At 39.3% G+C, this 18,243-nt stretch overlaps 3 protein-coding genes across 4 annotated transcripts in view; 2 read left to right on the top strand and 1 right to left on the bottom strand.

Annotated features, from left to right (window-relative positions):
* ppt1 (palmitoyl-protein thioesterase 1 (ceroid-lipofuscinosis, neuronal 1, infantile)) overlaps positions 1-18,243 on the top strand; it is a 230,959-nt gene that overhangs the window by 166,502 nt on the left and 46,214 nt on the right. The window lies entirely within an intron of this gene.
* klhl43 (kelch-like family member 43) lies at positions 1,098-11,120 on the top strand. The gene is made up of 6 exons (XM_079879129.1): positions 1,098-1,367; positions 5,252-5,831; positions 6,567-6,913; positions 7,487-7,786; positions 8,113-8,288; positions 9,209-11,120. The coding sequence occupies exons 2-6, from the start codon at positions 5,417-5,419 to the stop codon at positions 9,963-9,965; spliced, it is 1,995 nt and encodes a 664-aa protein (XP_079735255.1). The 5' UTR covers positions 1,098-1,367; positions 5,252-5,416; the 3' UTR covers positions 9,966-11,120.
* Positions 12,038-16,747, bottom strand: rpl11 (ribosomal protein L11; the record flags this gene model as incomplete). 2 transcript variants are annotated; one of them, XM_079879161.1, is made up of 6 exons in its annotated part: positions 12,038-12,116; positions 12,784-12,894; positions 13,160-13,291; positions 15,337-15,443; positions 15,971-16,121; positions 16,666-16,747. In XM_079879161.1, 6 exons carry the CDS (start codon positions 16,669-16,671, stop codon positions 12,087-12,089), a joined length of 537 nt encoding a protein of 178 aa, XP_079735287.1. In that variant the 3' UTR covers positions 12,038-12,086. The 2 variants fall into 2 exon arrangements, with proteins under 2 accessions (XP_079735287.1, XP_079735286.1); XM_079879160.1 differs by lacking the exon at positions 16,666-16,747 and having other exon boundaries at positions 15,971-16,139.

The following is an 18,243-nucleotide window of genomic DNA, read 5'->3' on the forward strand; positions in this document are numbered from 1 at the left end:
GAATATACAGACTGAATTTAGGCTTTTATTCACAAAGATTCATCAACTCACACATCAGTTGTGGTAAACTCTAAAGCATGTTCGCTTGACGTGCGAGAACCAATGAGGTTCATTCTTGTGTTACGCAGCTAGCTTGAGCTTCAGCAAGAGCTTCAGCAAGAGCCAATGAGGTTCATTCTCGTGTTACGCAGCTCGTTTGAGCTTCAGCAAGAGCCAATGAGGTTCATTCTCGTGTTACGCAGCTCGTTTGAGCTTCAGCAAGAACCAATGAGGTTCATTCTCGTGTTACGCAGCTCGTTTGAGCTTCAGCAAGAACCAATGAGGTTTGTTCTCGTGTGTCAAGCAGGTTCGGTTGAGCTTCTGTTTATGTTCACTGATCAATGTTTATATGTGAATAAAAGCCTAAATTCAATCTGTTCTTTATATAAAACGGCCGAGTCTCTTTAGAAAATTTGGACTAAAACACTCAATTCATATGGATTAGTTTAACGATCCCTATATGAAGTTTTTGAAGCATCAAAGTGGTAGTTGCGTAGCTGTCAATGGAGGGACAGAAAGCTCTCAGATTTCATCAAAAAGATCTTAATTTGTATTCCGAAGATGAACGAAAGTCTAACGGGTTTGAAACGACATGAGGGTGAGTAATTCATTTATTTATTTATAAGAGAAAGTGTCTGATTTTGAAAAAAATTAATGAAAGAAATTAACATTTTTGGGTGAACTATCCCTTTAATTGATTAAAATAAAAGGACCTATCACAACGACAGTAAAGCATCTCCTTGACTAAAGACGTAAGCAAATGTTCAAGCATCATCACAGACTGAAGACTGAAATGTACAGGCCTACTTAATAACCAAAATGCAGTAAAATACATACATTATACTTTACAGAAATACTGTGACAATACCACGGTACTGGCTGGTTAATATAATAATATTATTAGGATTTGGAGTAGGACCAAACATAAAAGCATAACGATCTGCCATTGAAAAATACCACTCTGATCTAAATATTGGGCAATATCTATGTTGGTTATGGCCCTGACCTCGTCATGGCTGTAAGAATAACACTGCCTCCATGTCCTATCAGGTTGGATTTAGGAGGACAAGCTGGATAAGGACAGTGTTTTTTGGGGAGGGGTGGATGGCTGTATATATATGGAGAAGGATATGTAGGTGGGGTTGGGGACTGGTAGGTGGTTCATCTTTTCCACTAACTCCTGCAGCCGACAGAGATCTGCCCTGACAGACAGACAGAGAGAGAGACAGATTAGCAAGAAGAGAAAGAAAACGGTGTGGATTCAAGAACTGGGAGAAAGCGAATGAGAGGACAAAGAAGGAGAGCAGGAAGAGAGCTGTAAAGTAGAGGTAAAACATCCTGACTGCTTTTCTTTCTTTTGATGAATGCATTAGGGTGTAATAAAACATCTACATTAAAATAAGACATTGGCATGTGAATGTTTTAACAGCAGCAGAACATTAGATATTCTTTTAATGCATGAGTTCGCTTCACAAATGAATTGGGTTTAATATAAGCTTGAATCAGTTAACATGCTTAGTGCATGTAGAAATGCTTCAATTTATTTGAGATGATAAATAAACATCACTTTGGATATGCATCCCTGACATATCACAATCCTAATTTCTAATCAGTGGCATCCCACTGTAGTCAAGGGGTCTAAATTTAAACGGACCCTTGTTAGAGTGAAACAAATAAAGACATGAGGGCTGTTTCTCACTCTCTATAAATAACCAGCAGAGGGTGAAGCTTGTTGGAGGTTGGACACAAATAGTTAGTAGGACTTTCCACGACACTACAGCGTTTTAGACTGAAGACAGACAGCCTGGCATTCAGCTTTTAGGACTGACATGTAACAGCTGCTGCTTTTCAATCTCTTCATCCTCTCTTTCTTTCCTTCCCTTTCCGCGGGGTATAGAAATGTCCTTGTCCTTTACTTACCTCTAACCTCTCATATTGAGTGTCTGGACATCATGTTTACAGCATCAGATTAAACAACATGTATCACTTTTCATCAATCTTACAGGATCTCCGGTTGACTTTAGTCTATCTGGGTCAGATAGTTGCAATGCATGCCCATCACTGAAACCTTCATTAAACTACTGAAAATTATTTTAGTCATTGATTTTTTCCTCCTCATGCATTTTTCTCTATACTGTTAATAGCTGTGTGTGTGTGTGTGTGTGTGTGTGTGTGCGCGCGCGCGCGTGTGTGTGTGTGTGTGTGTGTGTGTGTGTGTGCGTGTGTGTGTGTGTGTGTGTGTGTGTGTGTGTGTGTGTGTGTGTGTGTGTGTGCGTGTGTGTGTGTGTGTGTGTGTGTGTGTGTGTGTGTGTGTGTGTGTGTGTGTGTGTGTGTGTGTGTGTGTGTGTGTGTGTGTGTGTGTGTGTGTGTGCGTGTCATAGTCAGCAGGGCCAGCAGCTGCTGTGGTGAAATACAAGAAGTGACAGAGTGTTTTTATGACGGACATTATGTTGCAACACTCCTGAAATCATTTAAACATGCAGACAACTGCAGGTCTGATCTAAATGATATTAAGTGTCACAAAACTTACTTTTTTTTTTACTTTCTATAAAAGTCTACTTCTTGTACACATTCAGAAGGTCTTTCAGGTTTGTGGAATTGCACACAGACCAGCTACTAGTCATGTGACTATCACTGAAAACTGAGACCGGAAAATACAGAAATCATTTCACAAGCGTTTTCTCAACATTTAAACATTGCATATCTAATCAACTCCTGACAATTAATTATTTGAATGATCACTCAGTGAGACATTTAACCATGTATTACTGTCTTTAGAAGGCTTTTGTCTTTCAGACACTCATAGTTCATGTCATTTCATATTTGCATGCAATGCAGAGATTCCCTAACGTTTTTGTCAGCTGAAGTTCTTTGACCTAATATATTTACTAAAAGCACCTCCTGATTTTAAGTTAATAAGTTAGGTCAATGATTAAAAATTAAGTTAATAATAATAATAATAAATAATAATAAAATTAAGTTCATGGTTGTCTGATGCTGGTTAATTAAATAAACTGATAATTCATAGGTAAATTAATTAAATGTTTTTAGTAAGTGTTTTATTTTGATTGTTTTTTTAATTTTCATTATTTATTTAAAAAAAAAAAAAAAAAAGATTTAATTACTTAACAGCTTTTCATTGAACTCACAAACCCCAGTCTGGAAAACCCTCATTTAATTTAACATTTCATGCACTTCATTTTGTTGATGACAAAGAATGGGATATATTTTCTTTCTCTTTGTAGTATTATATTAATATGGTCCAAGATTATCCTAACAAGAAAGGTCAAAAGTTATCTAAAAGTAATCAAAAAGAAGTAATGTAATGTGATGTGATGGATCACGTTACTAACTACAATTTTTGTCATGTCATTTGGAATCAGTAACTGACTACAATTTGTATGTAATGTACCCAGCACTGAAAGTACCAATCTCGTCATGTTAGCGCCCAGCAAAGGAAAAAAAGTATCGTAGTGTCTAAACAGAACATTTGGAAGGTTTGTTGTTGGATCACAAAAAAATACAGTCGTCTGACTGGACAATATACTAAAATGTCTCAGAGATTGATTTTATTTGAACATATTAGCCTTAGCCAGACAAAAAGCTCATTTTATTCAAATAAATTAAAACATTTAAATTTTTCTATCCTGTCATTTCCATCATAGAATGCTATTAAACAACACATGATTAGATAGAAATGACACTGTGGTTTATGTATAATCCAAAATTATTATTGCCTATTGTTGACAAACATTTGCTTACCTAACATTCAGGGTTTAAGCATTGTATTGTCCAACATCTATATTTAAATCATATAAAAATTGATGCTGCTATGTTTTCTTTTTAAAGTAGACCCCTCATATTTTGAACACCTGTTGCTGAAACTCGAGCATCAGTCTGTCCCTGGTGAAAAGGGTTGTCATGGTAAATTGGTGGATTCACTTCGCACAAGGATTGAGTCATTTCCGTGCATTTCCACTTAATGAAAGCAACTGCATCTGACTTTGAGAGCACGGATAGACCTTTATGTTGTGGTTTGAAGGTGAGATGGGGTGAGAGAGAGGAGGAGGGTAATTTAAGATGCACAACCTCTGCCATATTTTCATATGTGTCCATATTTTCATTTAGTATATTTTTAGAACAGACATAAACACACCTGTCTATCACAGTCCAATCATACTTGTTTGTTTATCCGAGCGGACTGCTTTGTTCTGGTTTTGATAACAGCACAATCCCCTTTCTGAAACAATACAAATTTGCAATGAGCTGACTAAAAACATCATGGGCAAAAATAAGTGAGATTACGGAAAGAAATTACTTCGCATGCATATGCCGTGATCTGTAACATGCCTGGTTATCTATAATAACTGCCAGATGAGTGGGGATTACTAATATAAGAGTAACCACACATTCTCCATTACAGGCTGAATCCTATAATAAAAATCAAATAATGCAAATATTCATTATTAAATTTAGTAATGTAATTGCATATAACGTCCTGCAAGTTATGCACTCATAACAAAGGAGAGACTACATGGAATATTTATAACAAATTTATAAAATTCAGTAACACTTTGCAATAATATTCCATTCCACTTTGTTAACAATAATGAATAAAAATACAACTGTTCATTGTTAGTTCATGTTATTTCAACTTCATTAACTAATGTTAACAGATACAACTTTTGATTTTGATTATGTAATAGTAAATGTTGAGATTAACAATTAACTGAGATTAATAAATGCTCTAGAAACATTTTTCGTTGTTAGTTCATGTTAATTAATGTAGTTAACTAATGTTAACAAATTAAACCTTAATGTAAAGTGTTCCCACAAATTCATTACAAATCATTTAAATAAACTACAAAAAAAAAAAACAAATCACTAAATGATTAAAAAATGACAGCACTCAAACTACATTTATATAAATATATTAACTATAAATCTTCAATTCGGAATGAAAATAAAAAATGATGTACATGCTATTTGTGAATGACTCAGCTTGCTTATAATAAATTGTAACCCTGGCTATCCTTTTTTGGGATTCCCTTCGAGACCACATGCACCTGTCAATCACCCTTATATCCTCCCACTGTAAAAGAGTAAGATGAGCTAAACCCACGAGTGTAAACCCATCCATGTTGACCATGATATTATGAAGCATTTCATGTTTATTGTACTCATACTGTATGTTTATTGTGTTTCTTTTCAGGCAGCGTGTGCTGAAGCGGATCATTGTTAGTTTGCAAGTTTAGTCCATCTGTCTGTCCAAACCAAAGAACAAACCACAAACAGAACAACTTCAAGTGGTATTGGGTCATTGTGATTATCAGCACAGAATCTATCGTTAGAAAGCTATCCTACACTACACATTACAATGGCTCCCAAAAAGAAGTCACCACGACCTAAGAAGTCCATACCTGAATTGACAACAGTTGAGAGTGGAGTGGTTGTCCCAGAGCCGGGCGTTAAAAAGCTGGAGTTTCCCCTTAATATTGAGCAGCTGAACCGGCTCAATGGGGTTCCCCTGCCGCCCCCCGTGATCAAACCCGGGGAGAAGGGTTTTGGCCTGGGCACTGAGCTCACCCGTCCCCTGCATGGATCCGCGATGCTGGAGGAGCTGAGCCGCATGAGACAGGAACGCTTCCTCACTGACATGGAACTGGCCTGCAAAACCAAGGCATTTGATGTTCACAAACTAGTCATTTCCTCAGTCAGCCAGTATCTTCGTGAAGTCCTGGCTAAAGACCCCGGACTCAAACGACTGGAACTTCCTACCCTCTCACCTCTCGGTAAGCCTTAAAACATATCAGAGGTCCTTCCAGAAACCTGCGAAATTTAGCAAACCTAAACCAACCATGTCTTCAAGATCACTTGAGAATTACAGATATTTGGATCTAATATTTGCAGAACGAGGTCTTCAGGAACAAGGTCACCTGACATGGCTGCGTTTGTTCAAGTTACTAAATATTTCAAGTGACCCAAACAATTGGAATAATATACAGTCAAACCAAAATGTATTCAGACACCTCAACATTTCTCACATTATCACAGTTTATTCACGATAGTTTATTCGCTAAAGAACTGAATTATCAAATCAGTTGATATTTCACTGGTTTTGGCCGTCCTTCTGTTAGACTGTCTCACATATGAATTAGGTTGAATAGCTGTTAAATTTAAGGACACAATTGGATAAAACCAATTTAGGTCAACCAATTACCAAGTAATGCTTAATTTTGTTCAGTCTGTGGTGTAAAAAGAAAAAACACTTAAGCAAAACATGATCAGGTCAAAGTGTCTGCATAATTTTTGATCCCAAATTTTTATAAATTTGACTGGTAGTCACTGTATGAAGAAGTTTTGGGTATAATATGTCATAGTTTACTTTATTTTTGCTATCCTCACTTACATAAATGAACTATAGTGTCCTACACCCACTAGTAAAAAAAAATATCAAAAATGATATCTGGTGTCTGAACAATTTTTGGTTTGACTGTTTATTAAGTATGTATTATCTTTCTCCTCAGGACTTGCCAATGTGATTACATTTGCTTACCTGGGCCGTGTGCACATGTCCCTGTACACCATTGGCTGCACTGTGTCTGCGGCGAGCACAATGCAGATCCCTCATCTTCTCCAGATGTGCATGGACTTCATGATGTCCGAGCTGAACGCTCACACGTGTGTGTACATATGGAACATCGGCGCTGCGTACGGCCTGATGCCTGTCCGCGAGGCCGCCCGCCGCTTCATTCTGGAGAATTTTGCCCGGTTTTGTGAGACAGCCCAGTTCAACCAACTCACCCTGGAGCAGATCACATCTTTCCTGCAAGACGACAACCTAGTTCTTCCCTCGGAGGTCACCACCTTCCAGGTCAGTGTAAGGAGAGACGGATGAAAACGCAGGAGGAATAGGGATTTTACAAAAGCTTAAAGGGGTCATCGGATGCAAAATTCACTTTTATATGGTGTTTGCAGTGTGTGGACACAAACACCATACAATGAAAAAAATCCATTAATTTTTTTATCCTCAAAAAGTCTCTATAATCAAGCCGTTTGGATTTTCTGAGCAATATTATGTCATATGCACCGAAACGGGTCGCTGTGAAAAGAGCTGTTTTTGAGGAGGTAAAAAACATGTTGTTTTACACAACCATTGAGGAATTTTAACCAAAGTATGTTACAAACTTAACATGAAGACCCTAAAGAATCATACCAACTTGTGGAAAATGGGCATCCGATGACCCCTGCTTTAAGAACTCCCATTTATACAGTGAACCAAAAGCTAAATATAACATATAGCAAACATAGCACATACTATAAAAAGAGATATAGCTGCAGAGTCTTGAGAAGGATATAGACATGCACAGGATGAACACTATTTATAAAGTAGAGTGAATTAGATACTAAATATGGATCACTCATTTTAACATTTCTTGGAATCTAGATGGCAATGAAGTGGTTAGACTTTGACCCAAAGAGGCAGGAACATGCTGCAGAAGTGCTGTCCCATGTGCGCTTAGAGACCATCCCTGCCAACGAGCTGGTTAGTGAGATCCAGCCAGTGGCTCGTATGATGCTAGATCCTCGGTGTCACCGTCTTCTGGTGGATGCCATGAACTACCATTTGCTGCCTTACCAGCAAAACACACTGCAGTCTCGGCGCTCAAAGGTCCGGGGAAGCCGGAACGCTCTTCTAACCATTGGGGGTCGCCCGTCTCTAACTGAGCGCGCCTTGAGTCGAGAGGTATATATTTAACTATTTTTGATTCACGAGTGTCCAATTCAACTCCTGGAGGGGCGAGTTTATCTCCGTCCTGCTCCAACACACCAGTCTCGTAATACTGAATACCTTGGCTAAGTTTGATTAAGTTTGAAGCTAAACTTTGGCCCTCCAGGAGCAGAAATGGACTAGGACTACAGTAGTCAACGTTTGAAGTGGATCAAAAACCTTTCATCAAAGTTATGCATGAATTTTGAACAATACCCGTTCTTGTCTTAGGACAACTTTTTTGATCCACTTCAAAATGTTGACTACTGTACATTTCTGATTTTATTTTGATTGCTCACCAGGTGCTGTGGAGAGATCCTCGAGAGGGAACGGCTTCATGGCGTCATCTTACTCAGTTGCCAGCAAAGAGCTTTAACCAGTGTGTGGCTGTGATGGATGGATTCCTGTATGTGGCAGGAGGAGAAGATCAGAATGACGCCCGAAACCAGGCTAAACATGCTGTTGGCACTCTTAGCAGGTGCGTTATCACAAATAATTTAGTCTAATACAGGAGTGGTCCAATCCTGCTGGTGGTCTCAAACTCAATTCCTGGATGGCCACAGATCTGCACAGTTTTGCTCCAAACCTAATCAAACACACCTGATCAAGCTAATAAAGGTCTTCAGGATTACTATTAACGGGATATTTCACCACTGGAAAGATGAATGTGTATTTAAATTGGGTCATTTATGTAGAAGAAATGTGCAATTATTTTAGTAGTTGATGGCTTCTTGACTGAGAAAAGCCAGAAAATTTATTTTTGACTCATGTGGAGAAAGACTACAACTCCCAGAATGCACTTGCTTTGCTGCCCTACGAGGACACTCCCAAGCCACGTCTACCGGTTACAGAGGGCAGTATCGGGAGAAATGATACAACTAGGCTACTAGATGACTCGAAACTGAAAAGACGGCGTTTTAGCGTGAGATCCCCCTATGGGCGGGTTGAAGACATGCGGAACGAGCTCCGCCTACTGGCTGGAGTCTCTCGCCTCTGGACAAAAGAGCCTCTGATGATGCTAAATTATGATTTTTGCGTCATCACAGGTTTTTTTCCAGACGCACAATACAGAAATCTCTCGTCTCAGGGGGACATGAGGGGGGAAGCACGGTCACTCGAAAATACTACCGGGTTTCTACTGATACAAAGCTTAATGCTAAACGGTGAAGTATCCCTTTGACTTCCAAGTAGGTGTGTGGCCCTTCAGGAATTGAGTTTGAGACCACTGCTATAGAGGTTAGAAACCTAATTAAACACGCCAGCTAATCAAAAGCTTAAAGATTACTAGGTACTTTCAGGCAAGTGTGTGTTTGAGCAGGTTTCAGCAAAACTCTGCACTCCAGAAACACGATTGGTCTAAAATCTATTTGACCGTCCGCATTACCTTCTGGTCCTCAGATATGATCCTCGCTTCAACACCTGGCTGCATCTGACCAGCATGCGCCAAAGACGTACACATTTCAGTTTGGTGGCCACTGGTGGGCGGCTGTATGCCATTGGTGGGCGTAACACCGAAGGCCTCTTGGCCACTATTGAGAGCTACCAGCCCTCTACCAACACTTGGCAACTCCGTACGCCAATGGATATGCCACGATGCTGCCATGCCAGTGCAGTCCTACCCTCAGGAGACATCTTGGTGACTGGCGGCTATGTCAACTGCGCTTACTCTCGCTCTGTCATCCATTATAGCATCGACACCGACACTTGGAGCGAGCAGGGAGAGTTAGAAACACCTCGAGGATGGCACTGCTCTGCAACAGTAGGTGGGAAGGTGTACGTTGTAGGTGGAAGCCAGCTCGGTCTCGGTGGAGTCCGCATTGATGTAATGACCGTGGAAGTCTTCTCCCCTGAGAGCAAGGAGTGGACAAGAGCGGCAAGCCTTCCCTTAGGAGTGAGCACAGCTGGCATTTCTCCACTTGGAGATCACCTGTACCTGCTGGGTGGGTGGAACGAAGAAGAGAAACGTTACAAGGCAGCGGTCCAGCGCTTTGACCCAGGCACTGACAGCTGGTCCACAGTGGAAGACCTGCCAGAACCCATAGTGGGAGTGTCTTGCTGTGCCCTACCTTTGCCCCCACGTCAAGCGTCCCGGAGACACCGAAACACCCCTTCCCATGAAGACCAGAGCAGTGTTACACAGCACAACACCGCATGAGAAATGAAAGCTGGGGAAAGTCAAAGAGCAAGAGAGAGACACGGTGAAAGAAGAGATAGTTAGAGTGTAGAAAAGAGAGAGCGAGAGAGAGGGACGTATCGGTGAAATGGAAATTTAGAGAGTAGAAAGTAAGGAGTAACAACATAAAGGGAAAAGCCAGCACAGAAGTCTTGTTGTTCTTAAACTCCATTTAGGTACAGAGTTTAAAGAAAAGGTACTAACTAGGACCTACTTATAAAGAATGTGAAAGTTACATTTCAGCCTCAGCAGTGCGAGGAATTTAGTGATATATCTGAGTTTCTGAGATTGAATGAGTTTTAGAAATTGAGCCATGCCTCGGATAGCACACGTACGTCTCCAAGATTTCTGTTAAAGAGCAGTTCATCTGGAGAGCAAACATCTTTAAAAATCAGTTTTACATACATCCTAAATTATAAACATCTTAAAGACATTTCTAATCGTCTATTTAGCATCTGACGGGACGTATTATAGAAGAGCAAACACTCTTAATTCATCTCGCAGATGAAAACACACACATGAAATAAACGTCTCCGAGATGTGCATGTGCTTTCAGGGGCAGTTTAATTGTGGGATCATCAAAAAAACATGCTAAATTCAGTAGTACTGAATCAAGTGCATCAGTTTATTTATTTCTCACATTATTTATTGCTTTTTTTTATTTTAATCAAGTTTATCAGTTTTCTCTCTTGCAGTTATTGGGTCTGGCTTTTAAAAGTTGTTCAGGGGTACTTAAGGTTTTTTATATGCAAAGAGGCACAGTGCAAATGTCAATGCCCCCAAAGACACACAATAAGGCACCAATGCATTGATACTGCCCACCAAAGATTGTGCATAACACCACACATATTAACCCAGTTAGTCTATAGACATGCTATCGATAAAATGTCTCATGCTTACCATACCGATTGATATAATTCTTGTTTAAAGTGTCATTAAGGGTCTTTACCTGCATGTGTAGTGGTCACAACAACTACCTATAATTGTATGATAAAGACCTTATAAAAAGAGAACCAGTTCAAATACCCAAGAAAAAGGTCAATGATTGAACAACAAAATAGAAAAAGTAGCAGATTTAGGAGACTAGAGTGTGTCTGGGATTTAACTAAATAAAGCAAAATTTATTAAAAATAAAAATGTCTCTTCATTCCTTTGTAATTCTCACTGAAACATGAAATGACACAATCGGTCACCAGTCCACCCTCAACTGGCAGAAATGAGTGTTTTGGTAATGAAATAGATGTACTTCAAAAAGCATTTCACATCACCACATAAGTCTTTACACTTAAAAACATTCTGATCCAAGGATATCAAGGGATAAGCTCTCCCAAAAATTAGTATCACCTACACTAAAAAAAATAGTAACCAGATCACCTTAAAATTGAGTTCACTGAAGAAGTTGATAAAGAAATTTCAGACCATGTTTAACAAATGATTCATACATGCATTTACATGATGCCTAAAACGCTTTTTAACCTGCATCTATTCTCCTGACACATCCGTTTAATATTGTAAATGTGGTTTGATGTTGCACGATCACCAATCAGCAAAGTGCAGTCTAATTTAGATGATCGTTTGCTCCTTTCTGTTGCTAGTTTGAGTAGCATTTGAGTTAAAATCATTAAGTCTCAAAAGAGACTCACTTATGGTAAAGAAGTTTTGAGTAATGAAAATGTGCACATTAAATTCATTCAGTAGTGTTCAAAAATCACTAATCTTTTGCCATGAAATCACACTGCTTCTATAATAATTTTATATTATAGAAAACTTAAGGGAAATAGCCTGAAAATATATTTTTCCATACTTAAATTATTCAAATCAAATTACATACTTTGCAAAAACCCATAGGAACCCTGATCGAAGTTGATTTGACAAAGATAGTAAATGATTTTTTTTTTTTTTTACAGTACACAAACAAGTACAGCTGATAATTAGGATTTTGAATCGCTTACTATTTAGTTTCATGTGTCATAATGTGTCACAAATGCAAGATGTGAATTGAGCAACACCACAACTGTACTTAACACAAATAAAGACACACGGACTACATCAAATTTGGGATTTTTCTTTTATTTGTGTTACAAATTCAAAAATGGTGGTCCTTTACTTGCCGGGGAGGATGATGCCATCATACTGAAAGACAAAGAAAATGGTGTAAGCAAATTCAGAAGAACAAAAAACACTGGACTTATCTACTCAATTTACATTTATAGCTCTTTTTACAATATATATAGTTTCAAAGCAGCTTCACAGAAAAAGCATGTTTTTACATTACAGTCTGTGTGTATAAAACATTTTAAGTGAATTGGAAAACACTAAGATGAAGTTATAGATATTACAGGAATGTAAACAAACAACTGAGGATTTATCTTCAGTAAATCTATATACAAGAGGCTTGAACTTCTGACATCTTAAAAGATTAATATTAAAAAGCAAAATAAATCAATCATATGGAATGCACTGCAGAAACTGAAACTAGTTACACAATTTCTTTCCATCATGAAACTTGAATGATTGTACCACTTGTTTGCCTATTTTAACAGTACAATTTTGGGATTTTACAACTTCCGGCTCACTCTTAATTATTTAACTGAAGAAATAAAGTGTCAATATCAGCTACCGCTGCAAAAACAGCAGACCAAGATGTCCATCTAGCATCAAATCAACTGTAAAGAGTAAAGGAAGCACTGGAACGCAGTATTGAGCCAAACAGGGCCAGCAAACTCTGCAAACAAGAAGATATTCTAGAACATTCAACAGTCAAGTTGTGTCACAGGTATTTAAACACACTTAAACACACCTTCTGCTGGAACCAGCGCATCGCCTCCTCCTTGCGGATCCGGTGCTTGGCGCCGATGCGGCCCTGCTTCCTCTTCTTGTCAGCAATACTGAAACCGGGTCTGCCAAGAACCTGTAGTAAACAGGTAAGGAACGCTTATTCATTTCCATCACAGAAACACAGCAGTTACAGGTTAAGCTTAAATTACACGATTGCTTTCATCCGTTCTGCAGGGTATCCCTCAAATAATACCCCATTTTTACAACATCCATTTAACTAATTTCAGTCAGCCTGAGCAAACTAATACATAATCAGAAACAAACTCCTAAAAGCCTTAATTATAACAGGTTCAGCTGTAGTGTAAATGAGTGCATATTATCATCATTATGTCACTCACCACATAAAAGTCCAAGCCGTAGATGCCAATGCTGGGGTCGTACTTGATGCCCAGATCAATGTGTTCCTGGATACCAAAGCCAAAGTTTCCGGTGTCTGAGAAGTTGTTCTTCCTCAACTCGTACTCGCGCACCTGGACAAAATAAAAACAAATCAAACAATGAATGACTTTTTTTTTTAAAGGGATACTTCACCGATTTTTCATATTAACCTGAATAGCGGAATAGCACTTGGGACTCGGGAGCACTTCGAGACTGCGCAGTAAAAAGTCACACCTGAAAAATCCTCTCTCTCACTTCTGACATTAGAACCAACGTGACTTTTTACTGCGCCGAGTCGAAGTGCTCCCAGTGCTATTCCGCTATACTTTATAGTTTTCCTTTGGAGGTGGAGGTGTTTGGTCGCTTCTAGCTTCATCTCTGTTTGGATCCTAATGAATGAACTGGGCTAAGCTAAGTGCTATCAAAGTGTCGCCGCGCGCCAGAGCGATTGAGTGCTCGCACTGAGACGAGAGAGGTATGTATCAACTCGTCTTAGTTAAGGGAATAACAGTTTAATATGAAAAATCCGTGAAGTATCCCTTTAAGCCCACTGTGGACTATAAAGTTGGGAGTACACGGTCTAATTTTTGCTGTTTTATGAGCTCGCAGGTGATTTTTTTTCTCTCGGGAGAAACAGTGGAAATATTGATGCTCGAATGGCTCGCATTGTGTGAGGAATTACGAGCTAGGTTACGTACACCTCCCGATCATTTTTAAACATGTTTAGATTCAGGGAGTCGGCCTGATTTTGATCAGTGTATAGGCTGTTTCCTATTGCCAAATCATACACAACCACATCACATAGGCTAGATTTATGAATATTACATCCCAGTGTAGAGCTGGGTGATTTTTTCCCCTAAAAAAAATCTGCACATTTTTTTTTTATAAAAAACTCGATTTACGATTCGATCCCCCCCCCCCCCCCCCATTTAAAACAAAATAACTGCGGACTGTAAATATATTTTAAAAATATATATTTATTGTATTTAATTAAAGTGCATCAACATAAACAAAATTGCAAAGGCAAACCCTTTCTCTAACTGAAAAGTCACTGTGCAGTGTGCAACAAAGATTGTTAAACATCCAAATTATTTATACTGTATTTGAATTGAGCTAATAAAACAACAAAAAATCCTGAGGTAACTCTTATGCCTGGTTCAGATTACACGATTTTTTTGTCTGTTATGATAGTCACTGTGTCAGAATACACGATTTTGACTCCTAAAAATCTTGTCATGTCGTGGACAAGAAACATGTCAGACTACACGTTTTCCGACCAGTCATCGCGAGCCGTCTCACACACTCACTCACTCGCACATATACACAAGCTCACTCACATAGCCTACACACACACACACACGCTCTCTCTCTCACACACACACACACACACACTTAGTCACACACACTCGCTCACGTCGTCGTCGTGGAGGACCATGCTAGTCTTTTTGTCGTGATGTCGTGAAGCATCGAGGGCTGCGCCGCAGGGAGCGTGCTACGGAAACCCTGAAGGAAGATTTGGCGAATGCAAAATGTATGTATTGTACGCTATACTGAAGAGGGGGAGAAAACAAAAATCTAAAAAAATCGATTTTTTGAAAATATGAATCGATTTGACCAACCAACTCGATTTTTCAATCAAATCGATTTTTCCCCCAGCCCTATCCCAGTGGCTATACTGTACATACACTGACACACAAATAAACAATTTAGTTGTTTAGTTGAAAGGAGTTCTGTGATGTTCTCTGCTTTCACCAGTCTTTTTATTTCTATTTTCAGGATACCCTTTAAAGTGCATCGAAGAGTTTTACAAACCGGTCTGTTATTGTATCGACTTTACATTTTCACACCCCTAAACATGACGCTGAACAAAACAAACAGTTACTGGTTGCTTTACATGTCAGTCATGCGGCCTCTGGGCGCTCCTCAGCCAATGAAAGCTGCTATGGAGTCCAGACCTTCTGTCGTGAGTCTGAAGGTCTGGATACACAAGAATAACGGACTTGTCACACGTGCACTGGCTCACGACCTCCCGAGTGTCCGAGCTCACACAGTGTGAGGGATAGAGGTACAGTCATGGCTAACTGTAATACACCAAATATCCCCAATTAGTCAATTCCAATAAACACATTCCTCTCACCTTCAGTCCCTTCTCCAGGATTTCCTCGGCCTTGGCTCCACGGACCGTGCAATGGACTGCAATCTTTTCATTTCTACGGATACCAAAGGATCTCACAGTGTAGCGGGCTGGTGGGAAACATTTGCAATTAATGCATGGCACAACTTTACAAACAGCGACAAGTGTCACTCCACATTCATGAGGTGTAGCAGAATGTGAGAGATTCAATTCACATTTGTATAGCGCTTTTCACAATACACATTTCAAAGCAGCTTTCCAGAAAATGCATGAATCCACATTAAAGTTTAGAGTGATCTGTTATCAGATGTAAGTGTTTTTAAGTTATGCATTTCATAAATGTACATATAAGTCACAGTTAGCGAAATAGTTAATTTAAACAATGCAAAAATTCAAAGAAGAAACAATGAGCTCAATGAAGTAATGAATACTTGTTTGTTACAAATGATTATGACATTTAGGCCTCGTTTACACTGTCAGTGAAATGATTTGATTGAAACCCAATTCCGATTTTTTAGCTCATATGTGACACAGATCGGATGTGTTCTATGACAGTGTAAACAGGAACAAAACGCATGCATTCGGATATTTCGAGATCATTTGTGCATGTTGGAAGGAGATGGAAGAAGTCACCTACCCTTGGAGAAGACAGGAGTCTGTCCGGTCAGCTGTTCCAGCACTTTAGCAGCTCTGGTCAGTCTGTCACCACTCTCTCCCACACAGATGTTCAGGCACAGCTTGCGGATGCGAAGCTCCTTCATCGGGTTCTCCTTCTTCTCGGACTGTTCCTGTACAGAGAAACACATAGCTGTCATGAACACTCTCACAAACTTGCACCAGCTCTCTAAATATCATGCTAAAGCTGTAGATAAAATAAAACCATAGGTGTTTTGCGTTATAACACACACTGGTGGTGTAAGCTCTTAAAATAAGAGGCGAACTCTAATGAACATGCCCGGACATATCCACCATTTGGAGAGGAGCTAGCATGGCACAAGTCAACATACTGTCACATTGAGCACTACATACAACTGAGCTCTCGGTTATTCATCCGGATTGTATTTTTTTTCATAGAAACAAAGTTCAGGCAGTATTGGAAACACACACGTAAATTTAAACGAGTCAATGACATGCCGTGTCGGCACTCCAGTGAAGCTAACGCCAATATACGCCGCATCAAATCATTCTGACCTCAAATATCGCCATCATTCTGTTAGTCACATCAATAGCGATTGATAACGGTGTGCTTTATGTGATTATTGCGTAGAAACAAGCAGATGTTTGTTGATTTTAATGATACTGCTTCGTGATCACAATTTCTGCTGTACTCACCGCCATGTTTGATCACTAAGAAAAGGACGATACACTTCCGGCGCAGAACATTTATGTTGCGTTTTAACCACTCAGAACTACACTTCCCATCATGCTTTGCGCTCAAGTACGAGCTTCCGGTATTATTTGAAGACTCATAAAATCAAAATAGGTGTCCTTACTTTTGTCTGAAATGGGATTGTTAAATTGTGCTGGATTAAGTGTAGGCATATTTGATATATGTATAGGGTTGAAAATGTTTAAGATCCTGTAAAAAAAAAAGTAAATAAAATAAAAATTGGACTTTTGAAGCAGTTATTTTTTGTTGCACTTTTGTGGACACATATCATATGTGACATATATTTATGACTGAGATCCAGAGAGCACCGGATTTTATGTCATATTACCTGCAAATTTGTTTGGAAAATAAGAAAATAGGAGTTTTGATATGTTGTCTTAAAGGGGACATATCATGCTAAATCCACTTTTTAGCGCAATTTTCCTACGGACAAAATTGCGATTGTTAACTCATGATTTCTGTTCTGTCTGTGCGCACCAATCTTGCACTTCTATCTCCTCCTCAACCAGACCACCTAGAGACTTCGGGTTTTCGGCATTATGTTAAGGAAGGTCTAATCTCGGGAACGCACAAAAAAAAAAAAAAAAAAAAAAAAAACCCATAAAAAGATTTACTATCTCTTAGTGTTGTGATCCCATGACGTCAGAAAATTGCGCTAAAACACTCACTGAGTTTTTATTACTTGTTTATCCCTTAAATTTTTGTTGTATATTTGGAGTGTTTAGAAGTACAGAAAAGTTGAAATTATTCTCTTCAGGTGCTTCGTTGATATCTTTATATTCTGTTTTGGCCTTATTTTTCAACCTGTTCCGATTTTTCTGTTATCTATGACGTTTTGTGAACTATTACGTCTCAGTATTTGCAGCGGAACTGCCAAATAAGGACATTGACTTCCAGCCCAACACTTCGAGCAATCCGCCATTTTTATTTCTCGCTGCAGTTTTGTAGTCCAAGCTCAAAGATGCAGAAGTTACGAGAGGGTAAGTTAAAATGTTCGGTTGTTGGATGTAGTAACCCACACGCTTCATTACACCGTCTAATGTAGATGAACTTCTGCGCTTGTGACGGCGCATGTTTAACTGAAAGAACGAGCAGAGAGAGAGAGACCCGGTCGCGCGCACGCACTCTCTCTCTTCGGAGCCAGGCGAAAGTGTAAACAAGACACCGTCTCCAAACTAGACGCTGTCTTGCTCTCTCTCCCTCGCACATATTAATCAAAATAAATCGACACGGTGGTAAAAGGTCGGGAAGACCAAAGTTTCATGTGTAAATACAGTAACACACCATTGCGATACATCCATATGAAGACGTTGTTCTGCAGGTTGGTCGTCTTCATTTTCATCTCGCTCCGGCTCCGACTCTGGCTCGAACATGTAAGGCTGGCTGGACAAGTCTTCCGTTATTGACATTTTGTTAATAACGTGTGAATAAAAAGTTTCTGTGCCGCTAGATAATCGTATCTCTGCTATCAAACTACAAAAATGCCCGAACGGGGTGGAGTTGAACCGAGTGTCACCTGG

Source organism: Squalius cephalus, assembly GCF_949319135.1.
Source record: "Squalius cephalus genome assembly, chromosome: 8".
Taxonomy (NCBI): Eukaryota; Metazoa; Chordata; class Actinopteri; order Cypriniformes; family Leuciscidae; genus Squalius; species Squalius cephalus.

Bases quoted from the DNA above. Each gene is read 5' to 3' on its own strand.
- klhl43 (XM_079879129.1), top strand. From the start codon at position 5,417: ATGGCTCCCAAAAAGAAGTCACCACGACCTAAGAAGTCCATACCTGAA. The intron at 6,914-7,486 runs GTCAGTGTAAGG...CTTGGAATCTAG, and splicing joins CGGAGGTCACCACCTTCCAG to ATGGCAATGAAGTGGTTAGA. The intron at 8,289-9,208 runs GTGCGTTATCAC...TCTGGTCCTCAG, and splicing joins GCTGTTGGCACTCTTAGCAG to ATATGATCCTCGCTTCAACA.